This window comes from Peromyscus leucopus, chromosome 16_21 (assembly GCF_004664715.2).
Source record: "Peromyscus leucopus breed LL Stock chromosome 16_21, UCI_PerLeu_2.1, whole genome shotgun sequence".
In the NCBI taxonomy this organism is placed as follows: domain Eukaryota; kingdom Metazoa; phylum Chordata; class Mammalia; order Rodentia; family Cricetidae; genus Peromyscus; species Peromyscus leucopus.
Window position 1 is genome coordinate 13,453,780 of NC_051084.1, and position 13,336 is coordinate 13,467,115.

The following is a 13,336-nucleotide window of genomic DNA, read 5'->3' on the forward strand; positions in this document are numbered from 1 at the left end:
TGCTAGTTTATAAAAATATGAAAGAGAATTTTAGAAACTATCACTATAAAACAGGAAGTTAATAAAGTTTTAGAAGCTGTATCAAAACTGATGAATTCTCAAGAATATGTTTTTCTCACCTTTACTCAGCTACTATTGCCGAACTTGCCTCCTACTTTCTAGGATCCTCTCCTGCTACTCCCTTCTCTAGAAATCTCCAAGCAAAAGAAATTCTGGATCAAAGGAAAAGGCTCTGAGGGACTATTTTAAGATAGAGCCTAGAGAAAAAGCGCTCTCGACACCCTCTAGATGCTTGGGCAGAACCTGCCTGAAAACCGCACACGATATGCCAAAGTCAGCTCAGGAGTCTCCAGGATTTGCTAACCAGTTTCCAAAACCTTACTGATCTACAAAGCAGGGTTTCTGACTTTTACTGAAAATGTCCATTTGGAAGGGCATAGCTTGCTCTACTAATTAGCTCTTTTTTTGTTTGTTTTGTTTTTGGAGACAGGATTTCTCTGTGTAGCTTTGGAGCCTTTTTCCTGGATCTCGCTCTGTAGACAGGCTGGCCTCGAACTCACAGAGATCCGTCTGCCTCTGCCTCCCGAGTGCTGGGATTAAAGGCGTGCGCCACCACCGCCCAGCCCAATTAGCTCTTTAAATAGAAAAATACTGGCTAAGTCTGTACAACAGGCTTTACTCTTTGGCCTTTTCACCTTTCACCTTTCACTGGGTCTCTCACACTTCAAAGGCAGAGAGATGAAATTGCCTCCTTGTTTTGAGGAAGAGTGTACTCTGGTCCTGATTTAACACAGCTGCATGATGAGCATTGTGTTTGTCTACCTTGGCACTTGTGGCAGCTCTTGAGTTTACATAATGGTTTTTGTCTGCTAGCCTGTTAACCTGTGTTTATTACCAGATATTCTTGCTGTAAACCAGATTTTAGAGGGTTTTACTTAAGACTTAGAATTATAACAAGAACTTTTGGAGATCTTATTTATTTATGTGTGAGAGTGTGCACATAAACCACAGAGCAATTGTCGAGGTCAGAGGACAACTTGTGGCAGTCAGTGCTACCCATCTGTCAGGTGGTCCCGGGGATGGGCTTGGGACCACCAGGCTTCACTTGCTGAGCCATCCAGCTGTCTCACAGATGTAGTACTCTTTTGGGGTGGGGGACAAGGTCTCCCTATGTAGCTCTGGCTGGCCTTTAACTCACAGATCCACCTACCTCTGCCTCCTGAGGACTTAAGTCCTTTATTGTTTGAGGGGACAAGCTATTGCCAGGAGATGACTGCTGCTGCCTTCAAATGGAGGATTATTTGTTTTGGGATGGCCTTTTTGTTCCTAGAATCCATAGTGACTGAAGACTTAGCATACACAATATCTATCAGAGCCTGCAGCTTTGAAGAGGGTGTGAAATGGGTTAGATGGATGGGTACTTCTTGAGTGATTAACATGGTTACAAACAGTCAGGTGGGAATCTGACCCCAAGAACAGGAGACAGACACAGACAGAGGCAGAGATGCTGGACTTCTACCCTGCCATCTGTCTCTTGCCTTGTGGGCTCCAAAGAGAAATCAATGCTCTGTAACAAGGGTATTTCTGAATGCCTGTTAATCCCTAGGACTCTCAACATTTTCTGGCTACGTTTCAGATGCAGCTTCCTGGGTTTTCATTTATAACATAAAGAGTAATTTTATTAAGAAAAAAAATGTTTAAAAATTTTATAAAAACAAAGAAACTACAAAGTATGCAAATAAGATACAAAAATTATAGTCATGGACTATTTTTTTTTTTACAGAGGAGGTTAAAGAGAAAGGCAATGCTTTTAAGAAAGGATTTTATCTACTGACACAAGACTTTTGTCCTAAAGTCAAAGGTTTTCCAAAAAAACGGAAAAGGTGAAGCCAAAATGAGAAGGCTGGCATATGTTCTAAGACCTGTGAGAGAGAAAATGTAGAGAGGACATGTAAACAATTAAGTTCACTACAGTTAAAAGTTATGAAAACTTGGGTCCAAATCAGATGCAAAGACTGAAGAGTAAGATCTACTTTCTGCTCAGAGCAGTACATCCGCAAAGCAGCAATGCGGACTGGGAGAACAAGGAGTCTGGGGTTTGTCCCCCACGCCTGTCCTGCCAGGGCAGGAGTAAGTGAAACCAGGTGTGCGTACTTCCCCACGGGGTTTGAAGTTTCCTCTTAACAGAAATACCTTAGTGTAGGGAAAAGTCTGGTCACAGACGAAATTATTTCTACATGGGGCATTCCTGCTAAGTCATGCAATGATTGTGCTACTTATTTGAATGGACAAATACTAAAGTATAGTTGTAAATTCTGGTCTATTATACAGAGTTTTCATAGCACCTATGATCTTCAGACCTTTAGCTTGACAAGTGATTATCAAAACTGACTACAGCTTTTGACTCTCTTAGCTAAAGACACTCCCATTAACTCCACTAAATCTAAGATCTATCTCTTTTGGAGAGCCCAATTATCTCCTAATAAAATAATTACTAGGTATCCTACAAACGTGGGTGAAGTACCACATAGTCTATCGATGCTAAAGGGAGACATTACACACCACTAGAAAGGACTTTAAAAATTGATAACTAAGCAAGCATGGCAGTGCACACAGGTATTCAAGCCCTTGAGAGGTGGAGGCAGGCGGATCAGGAGTTCAAGGTCATTCTTAGCCACAAAGTGAGGTCCAAGCCAGCCTCAGATACTTGAGACAGCGTCTCAAACAAAAAATAAAAATAAAGATAAAATGTACAAAAATACAAACAAAAATGTAAAAATATGGTCTTTCTATAGTGAGCTCCCAAGAGATGAATAGCTTAATCACTGAGAGTTAAAACCAAGTGATTTCCCCAGTTAGAAAAAAATATCACATCTAGTACTTCACCTTCTCTTTCAGTCTCAATGAAAAGAACTTACTCCCTGGCCGTTTATCTACTTTTTATTGCTGTGATCTTATAGAAGAGAGAGTCTCTTGGGACTCATAGTCCGAAGGGTGAGAGGATCCGATTATGAAGACAGGGCATGGCGGCAGGCAGGCATGGTGCTGAAGTAGTGCCTGAGAACTCAGTCTCAGCTACAAGCAGGAGGCAGAGAGAGGCCACCTGGGAACGGTGTGGGGTTGGGATCTTCAAAGCCCACTTCCATTGCACACCTCCTCCAATAAGGCCACACATCCTAATCCTTTGCAAACAGTCCCAATAATTGGGGGCCAAGCATCCAAATATACAAGCCTATGGGTCCATTCTCATTCAAAGGGCCACACTTAATGTGCTACAAAACTTGAAGAGATCACGAACTTTATTTCTTACCTAAGGTCACCTTCTGAGAGCCCTTCCGCAGGGACTTTAAAAGCATTGTGTGACCCTTGCTCTCCACGACATCTACAGCCAAGTGCTCCACCAACTGAAGGAAAACCTCTGGGAGGGCTGCAGATGACTTGGCAGACAAGAGCACACCTGTGGAGACTATGGCAGCTCTCAGCACTTGCCTGACAAGGCAGGCATTGTTACATTCATGTAACTCCCACTAACGTGGCTCTGACAACCTCTTCTGGCCTCTGGAACAGCCACACATGCACACCCTCGAGCCCTCTTCTGGCCTCTGTAACACCCACACATGCACACCCTCACACAGACAAACATAATAAATAAATGAGTCTTAAAAACTCCCTTGACAGCATTTCTACTAACCCTGCCTCTTTTGCATTGGAGTCCTTGAATCCTTTTATGTTTAGGTATTTTTAAAAAACTACACGAGCTATTTGGAATTTTTATTGGTATGGTTTCCAAAACTATAAAAAACAACAAAAAAACAGTGCTGATATTACAGTCTCACTTTAACCATGTTTTTGTTACGACTGTCTGCTTATCCCTAAGACTTCCTACTTTACGTGAACCATAACTTCATAATAAAAAGTTCAAACTTTTCACTATATCCACAGAAGAATTCCTCAGTATTAGTGTAATATTGGGGGGAGGGCAACTTTTTAGAGTTCAGAGACCGATTTTTAATCTTCCAATATAACTCCATTTTTGAGGTACCTGTTTTAAATCCAAACTCCTAGAGCCAAAAGTAAAACATATTAATTGGGTACAAACCAACTGGACTGTCTTGTTGCCACTGATACAAATAAGTCAAAATATCTTCAGCAACACAGTCTTATTTCTAGTTCTGATGGAGGACAAAGAGGAATGACAAGAGTCTGCATTGTTTTGGGGGCTTCTGGGCCCTCCCTCAGGGTATGTCACACTGGCATTGGGGGTTTTGTTTAGTGACCTGTTTCTTCTAGGAATTTTCAGAGAGCTGGAAGCAGCCTCCCTGCTGGGTAGCTTTCCCAGTGCCCAAGGCTGTTAGGTAGGCTGCTGAGAGAACAAAGGCATCAGCAGTCTTCCTCAGATGTGAACTCGGTTAATGTATAATGCCAACTTGGCATGGAAATATGTACCCACTGGTACAACAGTAACATGACTGTTACGGGCAATAGCCATTCACTCTCACTGATTAGATTTGAGGTCCACTCAATGAGAGGGCATCCATCCACAGAACTGTAAACCTAGTCAAAAACCCAAGACCAAGGTAATCTTATGTTAAGGAGGGACCTAAAACTGCGATTTGGCTAAACTGATGTAGCATCAAACTGTCTTCTAAATATCTGTGTTTGTACTATCTCTGGAGACAAAGGTGATGCTCAGCCCCTTGTAGTAAGAGAAGGTGAATGCAGAAACCCATGGCTCCACAAGACACTGAGAATAAAGGAGGACTGAGGGCTCAGTCCTAAACATGGTATTTATACCACTCCCCTTCGGGTCCAGGAACATTACAGAAGAGGGAGAAGAGAGAATCTAAGAGCAGAAGACAGGGAGAAGGGCTGCAAACTGTCAACTTCCAATCACGACATAGCCACAGCAATCACGACCTTACAGCAGCTGCCCTTATTGACAGTGGCCTACATATTGAAAGCAGCGTCTATAGTAACAGATGGACCTAACTGTATACTGAGAGGGTGAGCCACACTGAGCAGTTTCAGTTACCTCTAAGGTATAACTTCTTATACATTTTGAGTGAGATCTATCCTAGGACACAAAAACTGATTGTAAAGATACTTACACTATTTTCAGTACTGACATGCCTGTGACAGCATTGGTACTGTCATTCTAAGACTATTTGTATGAACAGGGACAGAGCAAATGAACTATTGTGCTGTATAACTGGTAACTAAGGTTGAAAAGGAGAAAAGGAGATGGAAGACAGAAAGGCCAAACTGAATTTGCATTGAAGTTTCAGAGTGTGCTAATGACACATTTTCTCTGTTAAATAGATGATATATAAATAAGGCTAGGAACAATCATTTCCTACTTCTGCAAACAGAAAGGCCCAGAAACAGAAATAAAGATAGCAGCAAGCTCCAATGAGAGACCTCCCTCAAAAACTACAGGGCAGTGAGATAGGAGAAGACACACAGCAACTGACCTCTAACCTACATACCACAAGCACACACACACATACACAATCATGCCCATATCACAGAAACAACAACAGAAATGGTACACAAATCTACTTCTTTGGTCACACTTGGAGGATGCTAGGGAGCTACTTCTTCAATGTGAAAACTGGTACAGAAAGGAAAAACACTGTAATGTTCACCCTACTTTTCCTGGGGAAGTTATATCTCAGAATTATCAAATGACACCTTAGAGAAATGTTCTCTTTCTAGCTATCAAAAAAGGACAAACTTGGAACATCATTCTGTAGTCCCAAATCATGAAGCAGCAGATTTGAGAAACACTCATCAATAGATGGAAATACCTGAAGGAGAGAGAATCTGACCATCTACGTGTTTGATGATGCTGTAGCACACACATTAACTATGGAGCAGAGGTAACTAAAATTAATAGGAAAATCTGACTTGGCTTCGGACTTCTTTGTCATAGGAAATGCAATGGGTGAGCATGCCTTGGGGCTCAGTAACCAAAATCCAAGCCGTCAGTTACACTGTCAACAAAAATCTGTTTTCTTCAACTAATAAACTCTTACTAGAGAAGGAGTGGGTCTTGAGCAGGGGAGGGCAAGGAGCCTTATCAGAAGTATTTTGGGAGGGGTGCTGGGAATGGAACCCAGGGCTGTATGCATGCTAAGCAAACACTGTGCTATGGAGTCAACTCCTAGCCCTGTTTTTCCCCCTACATTCTGATTTGAATAACTTACAAAATACCAATTTTCTCATTGCAGACTTTGAAACTATTAGGAGACATTTCAGTACTGGCTACCACTTAATATCTTAAGAAATGACTATTCAAATATGAGGAATTATAATGGCATTATAATACTGAATAATAGGATACTTATGACTGACTTCAGTGTAATCTAGAGTTGGGGCTGGAGATGGCTCAGGATTTAAGAAGACTGGCTGCTCTTCCAGAGGACTCAGCAACACCACTGTTGCTCACAACTGTCTCTAACTCCAGTTGCTGGGGATCTAACCCCTCGACTGGCCTCTTTGGGCACCAGGAACACATGTGGTGCACAGACATACATGCAGACAAAATATGTATACACATAAAAATAACAGTAATCTGGTGGAGAGGAAGTGATAGACAGTTGAAACTAAGCTGGCTGAGAGTTGTTCTCAAGACGGCTGGTAGGGACTAAAGTCTTCAAGTGAGTAACTAGTATGATGCTCAAAGAAGGGAACGTGAATGCAGACTCTCTGAGTGGCTGTGAAAACTCAGCCCTCGGCAAACATATTCAAAGATCACAAAGTAGAGTACTAACAAACGCCGCCACGTTTGGGAGGTCGGGAACGTGTGAACCAGTAGGTGCTTCTGCTCTAATTAGTCCTTCCGTGCCTCACTAGTGCCATAGTAGGGTCTCTTGCAATTCTTCCTAACGCGGAGAACACAATCACCACAGGCCGGCCAGCTCTGCCGGGAGAGGATGTATCGCAGCAAGATCCACAAGCAGCCATCAAGTGAGATGGGGCTGTGGCGGCGGCAGCGGCAGCAAAGTGCTGGTACACCTCTCCCAGGGACAGAGGAGCCTGATCAAGCTGCAGCAGGCTGTTCTGCTAAGCTGTGCATGTGAAGTGGCATCAGGAGGGAGTGGCGCAGGCCATGGTACCGCACACCTCCAGTTCCAGCATTTGAGAGACAGACACAGCGGATCAGGAGTTTGAGGGTCTACAAACCCAAACAAAACAGAAACAAACAGCCGCCCCCGCCCCCCCCCCCCCCCGGCCACACACACACACACACACACACAAAGGAAAGAGACACCACCACCTCTGCTGTGTCACTTCCTGGCATCATCACATGTTGTAACACTGAAATCTGATTTTAAAAACCACAAATGGCTTCAAGTCATTTTCAAGGTCTACAGAAGAGTAATTAGAAGATTCTGAACTGTTGGAGGAAACCGAGAACTGACAGTCTACGAATCTAGAAACCACAGGAGGCCATGACACTCTGAGATACCCACAGTATTTCTGTTGTTTTCCTATTTCTTTTCAGCCATGACAATCTTGGGCTCTCAAGGAGGTTTCATCTAAAACAGTTCACCTCTTGGTACCTCTGGCCTGCTGATGCCCTGCAGTGTCTACTCCTTTCTGGGAAGGTTCCAGCAGGAGAGCTAGCTAGGGGCTAGGCGCTGCTATAAGGCACCTGACCTAACCAACATGGCCATCTGTCTATGCGAGCCCCTGTGCCCTTCCCACTCCCACCGCCTCCCTCTCTGCCTAGTCCAGGCAGCTCTGAACTGTAAAGATGAGCCCAGGAGGTCCTGAGTGCGCCCCACTGGGGTCATCCGCTGGTGAGCTCACATGCCTAGCTGCCTAGTGGCCCAGCCACTGCTCCTATGTGGCCGAGGGACAGTGACAGGTGTGGGACTGCAGTGCCCTCTGCAGTCACACTTGGATGCTCATAAAAAGGCCTGGAAGAAGTGTCCTATCAGACACCAGAACAACTTCTTGCCTTTGCAATCTTCTCCCATCACGTGACATGCCTGAGACTATTAGAGCCTTGGAGAGCGCTGGCTGAACATGCAGAGCAAGACTGCATGCCTCACCACAATGGATACTGAGTTTGTTCTTTTCCTGGCCTCTCAACCAGACTGGCCTGTTTCATAGGTAATTACAGTATCAACAGACTTGTTCTTCCTCCAGGATGAAGGGGACTGATTTACATGGATACAACAAGTACAAGAATGTAGCAGTCCTTGGGGCTGAAATGATGTCACACAGGTTGTGAATCTGCAGGCTCTTGGTTCCTCCTATCTTCTTCAGCAAGGCTTCTCCTGACTGCACACAACGAGGCCTGACGTCTCCAAGGGACCTAGGAAGCTTGTAGCCACAAATCTACATACCCTACAGAATTAGAAGGCAATGCCACTACATTGTGCTTCAAATTTGTTAATTTTCAAATTACTTAAAAGTCACAAAAATACCACTAATATTCATTTTTTAATTACATCAACAGTAAAATGAAAAGTAATTATTTGGTTGAGCTCTAAAATTGCTCTTCTCAATGGAAAAATTCCAGTCTTGACATTTCTGTACGCTATGAGGGAAACACAGCAGATGGGAGGATTTTAGCTCCAACCATACAAACACCATTGACTGTGAGTTTGTATTCCTCCTTCCTGTTACACTCACTGCCATGCTTAAAGACTTATGTCAGTGTGGACATGTGTCCCAACGTGGACAAGAGAATTGAATTCTCTTTTAAAGGCACAGAATTCTATGTTTGGTAAGGCAACTAAAGCATACCCTGCCCCCAACACACAGTGAGTGGTTTTTGTTTTTGTTTTTTCAAAGAAAGCTACAGTCAAAACACAAATCCAAGGATCTCATGAGCCTATCAATGCAGGAGGGGAGGAAAAAACTCAGAGTGTAAGAGGAAGTTGTCTGGAAAGGAAGTCACTCTTGACATCACCAAGGTCAAGACCAGTGATGGATGGTGGGCAATGGGCTAAGCAATGCCTAAAACAAAGCCAAAGCCAAAGCCAAAGCAAGCCAGCCAGCCAGCCAGCCTGCCAGTCACACACACACACACACACACACACACACACACACACACACACACACACACACACACACGGGAAAAATCAGCCAGGTAGCTCCCACCCAGTAACTTGACTTCCTCAGTGGTAGTCCAGCATTCCAGCCTTACTCAAATTATAGACTAGAACTTTCTCAAGGGTAATTTGGCTAAGCAGAGTGAATCTGGAACTGACATGTCTAAGAAAACATTCCCACAGCTACATATACCATTCATATCAAATCAAAGCCAACATGCCTTCATAGCTGTGGAAACTATGAACATCAAATCAATACTAGACATCCTTCCCAGCCTTACCTACTATTAAATATAGAAAAGCCTTTGGTGTGAAAGCCTTTGCCTGGCTATGAAAAGCATTTTCTACTCTACAAATCTGGAAAAGTCCCCAAATGCTTTCAATTGCTAGCTGTAGTATTATATTCATATTTGTTTTTCCTTTAGGTTTACTGAATTTATTATTTTGAATTCTTCTACAAAGGCTAGTCTCTGGCACTCAGCCATATGGCATTCAAAAATCAACTAAAGTCCTTAATCACAGCTTAAGATTAAGAGGAACTATTACAATAAGAAAATTCTGAAGGCAAAGTATCTAAGTATATATGCAAAAATACCATTGTAATACTTACCTATTAGGCCCTTCTCCAGAGTGAAGGTTTTGTTTGTGAACATACATTCAAAAGCCACAATATGGAAAATCTTGTTCACTGTGTTGTGAGTCCCAACTATTCGGATATACCTGAGGGTGAAAAGAAAGCGCATGTGTTGGAATGAGCTCTGTCACATCCAAGCCAGGCGTAGGCAGGTAAGGCACACCACACCACACACAGAGTAGAGAGGACCCTGAAAATTCTAAAGTCAATGTCCTTGGCCGGCTCATGGCCAGGCATTTCATAGGGAACTAAACAAACCTTGGCTCTGACTGACCTTGAAATCGTACCAGTACTATTTAGTTCAACCCTGTGTGTCAGAACAAATGTAAACACCTGAGACATTCACCCTAGAGAGTAACAACAGCTTCTACCTTGCCTCATAGCTAGGAGTCTACCTGGGTACATGTGAAAAACTACAGGCAAAATCAAATGCTTTCAGCTCCAAGAGGTTCCAGCCATTGCAGACAAATGCATGAAATCAATACTATTTCCCTGTCCAAAAGCAAACCTGCACATAAACTACTGAAAACCACTGTGGATGTCTTTTATTTTAGTACTGCTCCCAAGTCCCGACTGGGAAGTCAAGCTTCTATACTTACGCCAGTCCCCCACCTGACTGCCGGGAGCCTTCTCTGTCGAGAGGACCCAGCTTGCTCTGCAGCTTCTCTCTGGGCCCCAGGCTCTGCCATCTGCACATGGGGTGGAGTTTCACCGGGCAGATCTGGAGTGTCTTGGCCTGTTCACCCCATTTCTTTCCCTAGAGGCTTCATCTTCGACAAACAAGCTTTAAACCCTGGAGCAACTTGCTCCCTTAGCTCTAAAAGGACCAACAGTTCACAGGTTAATGAAGACACAACTCAGTCTTCTGAGTGTCACACAATACCACAGGGAATGTGCTCCCTGCTATCTTACTAGAATTCAAAGGAAGAACCATGAAAAACAACTAGATTAACTAAGAACACTCTTCCAAATTATGAACTATACACGGAGAGACGGGGGCATACGAGAGAACAGATTTCAATTAGGAAATGACAGGCTGGCCAGCGTTTTAGTAATGCCCTCCCCTCTGCACGTAGAACAACCTTCGATTTAGATGATAGAATTTGACTTGCAAGTTAATCGCTATTCACTAATTCCATAATTTCCTAACATTTCTCATCACTCCGAATTAACCGTATAATGTAAAAGACTATTTGAAACATTCATATTAAGGAGACTATATTTAGGGGTTTTGCATTATGGGCTATCTTCTTCCATTTCTTCCAGCCTGAGCCTCATGGCATTCCCTGTGCACCTCATTTAGCCATCTGCTCCTTGACACAAGCCGATCACTCATCTTCATAACCCATATTAATGGGATCTCCTGGTCTAGCTCTTCAGAATGTCTGGACTTACTGCAGGGAGAACCATCCTTCCCTTACTGAGACCCAGCGGCTGCTCCTACCAGAACCCTGAAGGCACAAAGAAGGTTTCTCTGATTTCCTCAGCCTCAATACAGACAAAGAGGGCTGGGCTGATTGGGTTTTCTTTTGTTTTTGGTGGAGAGTTCATTTAAATTAAATTCTTAGTACAGACTGTGTTGTCTCTTACTATTGGCAGCGACAGTCTCACTGGTGCTTTCTGGAATGGAAGGGGTGCACTAAACCTGGCACCTTGGCCTGAATCTAATTTTGGTCATTTCCTGTAACCACAGGAACTCAACTAGCATAGCACTTTCAACCGCACATGGCCAAGGCAGCCTCAGTGCTGCTGCTGTCTGCAGTCTTAGAGCAGGCAGTTGGATGGAATCTGATCATATCCTAGTCTCAAGGTTAGGCTATCCAAGAAGAATGAGCTCTCCTACTGTGCTTGGTACACGCGCCAGGAGATGACTGACAGGGCCTTTCCCTGGGCAGTGCCTAAAGCAGGTGCTCAACAGTCCTGCCTTCCTTTCGGAAACACGGAATCAAGCATTCAAGTTTTGATAACCGTCATTTCCCAGTCTTACCCTGATGTAAATGGCAGGAACAGACAAAATTATGCAGCCTTCCCTCCCCTTGCCACAGTTAGAAGCACTTGCAGACAAACAGTTGTAGTGGAATACACTTTACAAGTTTAATGACAGTGTTTGTGACAATCAACAAAATAATGGATAAGAAGAACACTGAGAATCGTCTCCAGGTCAAAGCCCCACATAAATGAAGACAGTGTTATCTCCGCCCATAATCCTGAGGTCAAATGAGCGAGCCATTCATCACTGTACATCACGCTTCTTGCTGGCTACACAGCATGCCCACAACAGGCTCTGTCACCTTGGCTCACATGCTTTTTAGGCCTGTACAAATACAGCATAACTCACAGCAAGGGCTTGATGTCCTTACCCAAGCCCACACTTTAAGAAATGGAACACCAAAAGACAGAAGACAGGCCCTCCTCTCCTGCACTGAAGAGAGTGACTAGAAACAGCACGCAGTGCCAACAAATGGCCAGGCTCCCATGACTGCTGACAGCCTGGGCCCTACACGAAGAATGCACTAAGACGCCTGTCTTCCTTGGAGACCCAAAGCAATGGCTGAGGAGGCTCACAAGCACCTACTCTGATCACAGACTCTTCCTCACTAGAGCTCAGAATGGAGGAGCCCACGGTGGATGAGAAGTTGCAACTGAAAACCCAAGAGAAGGGGCGAAATGGAGTCTATTTTTGTTTTGTTTTGTTTTTTAACTTTCTTTGAAAAGCAAAATGAAATGATCCTAACATTTAAGCAAGAGAAGCAGACATCACTCTTCTGCCACAAGAAGTCCTGGATAGCAGGTGAAGCTTGTGATTTGTGCTTTTTTCCCTTCAGCATTGTCTCTGCGGCGCAGTCACTGATGTCACCTAGTCACAAGGACAGGGGCAGCAAGGGCTGCATCGGTGTGCAGTGAAGAGCAGAGCTGGACACCGGAGCACTACACTTGGTTCTCTCAGAGGTCCTCAGCACAGCAGCTCGGTTTGAAAATCATTAAAACTTGAAGGGAGCTGCGGAAGGCAGAGAGGCAGCAGACCGGCCGGTGCTGGGGAAGATGAACAACATCCACATGAGCCCCAGAGAACCAGTCTATTTCCGACACTCTCCTGCCTTCCGTGTGTTCACTGTCTTCAAGTGGCTGACAAAGCCCAGACCCTGAACACAGTTCAGAACAAGATGTTTCAGTAACGAAGCTCTTCAGAGTTAAGAGACTACGGGCGAAAGGGATTCTGTCTTCCTTACTAGGATAAAGTTAATACATTCAGGACAGCCTACAAAAACTGGAAAGCACTGCAGAGTTTTAGAATACTGTGGGCTTTAAAGCAGTACAGCCTACCATACAATGATGAGTCACACGAGAGGAAAATGTTTAAACATTTTTGAGCCTTGGATTCCTCCTCTGCTAAGAAAGGTCAACACTACACCCCCAAGTCATAGGTTTTCAAAGCCAAGTCCCTATGAATTAGTCAGGAAGCCCACAGAGGCTACCAGAGCAATCAGGGTCATTACCACTGCTCCGAACTGCCCATCGTAACTAGTCAGTAAAACCCGATTGCTGAAGACACACATGTTATGGAGACAAAGCACAGAGAAACAAGGCCAGAACTGAGCTGGCAGCTCTCTCTCTACTAGCTGGCATTCAGTGA

General features: G+C 44.1%; 1 protein-coding gene across 3 annotated transcripts in view; it reads right to left on the minus strand.

The window, feature by feature from the left end:
- Positions 1–13,336, minus strand: part of Btbd9 (BTB domain containing 9) — a 369,488-nt gene that overhangs the window by 121,208 nt on the left and 234,944 nt on the right. For all 3 annotated transcript variants that reach the window (XM_028885042.2, XM_028885043.2, XM_028885044.2), the window contains exon 7: positions 9,679–9,788. In XM_028885042.2, the coding sequence (XP_028740875.2) occupies positions 9,679–9,788 (110 nt within the window). The remainder of the gene's footprint in view (positions 1–9,678; positions 9,789–13,336) is intronic.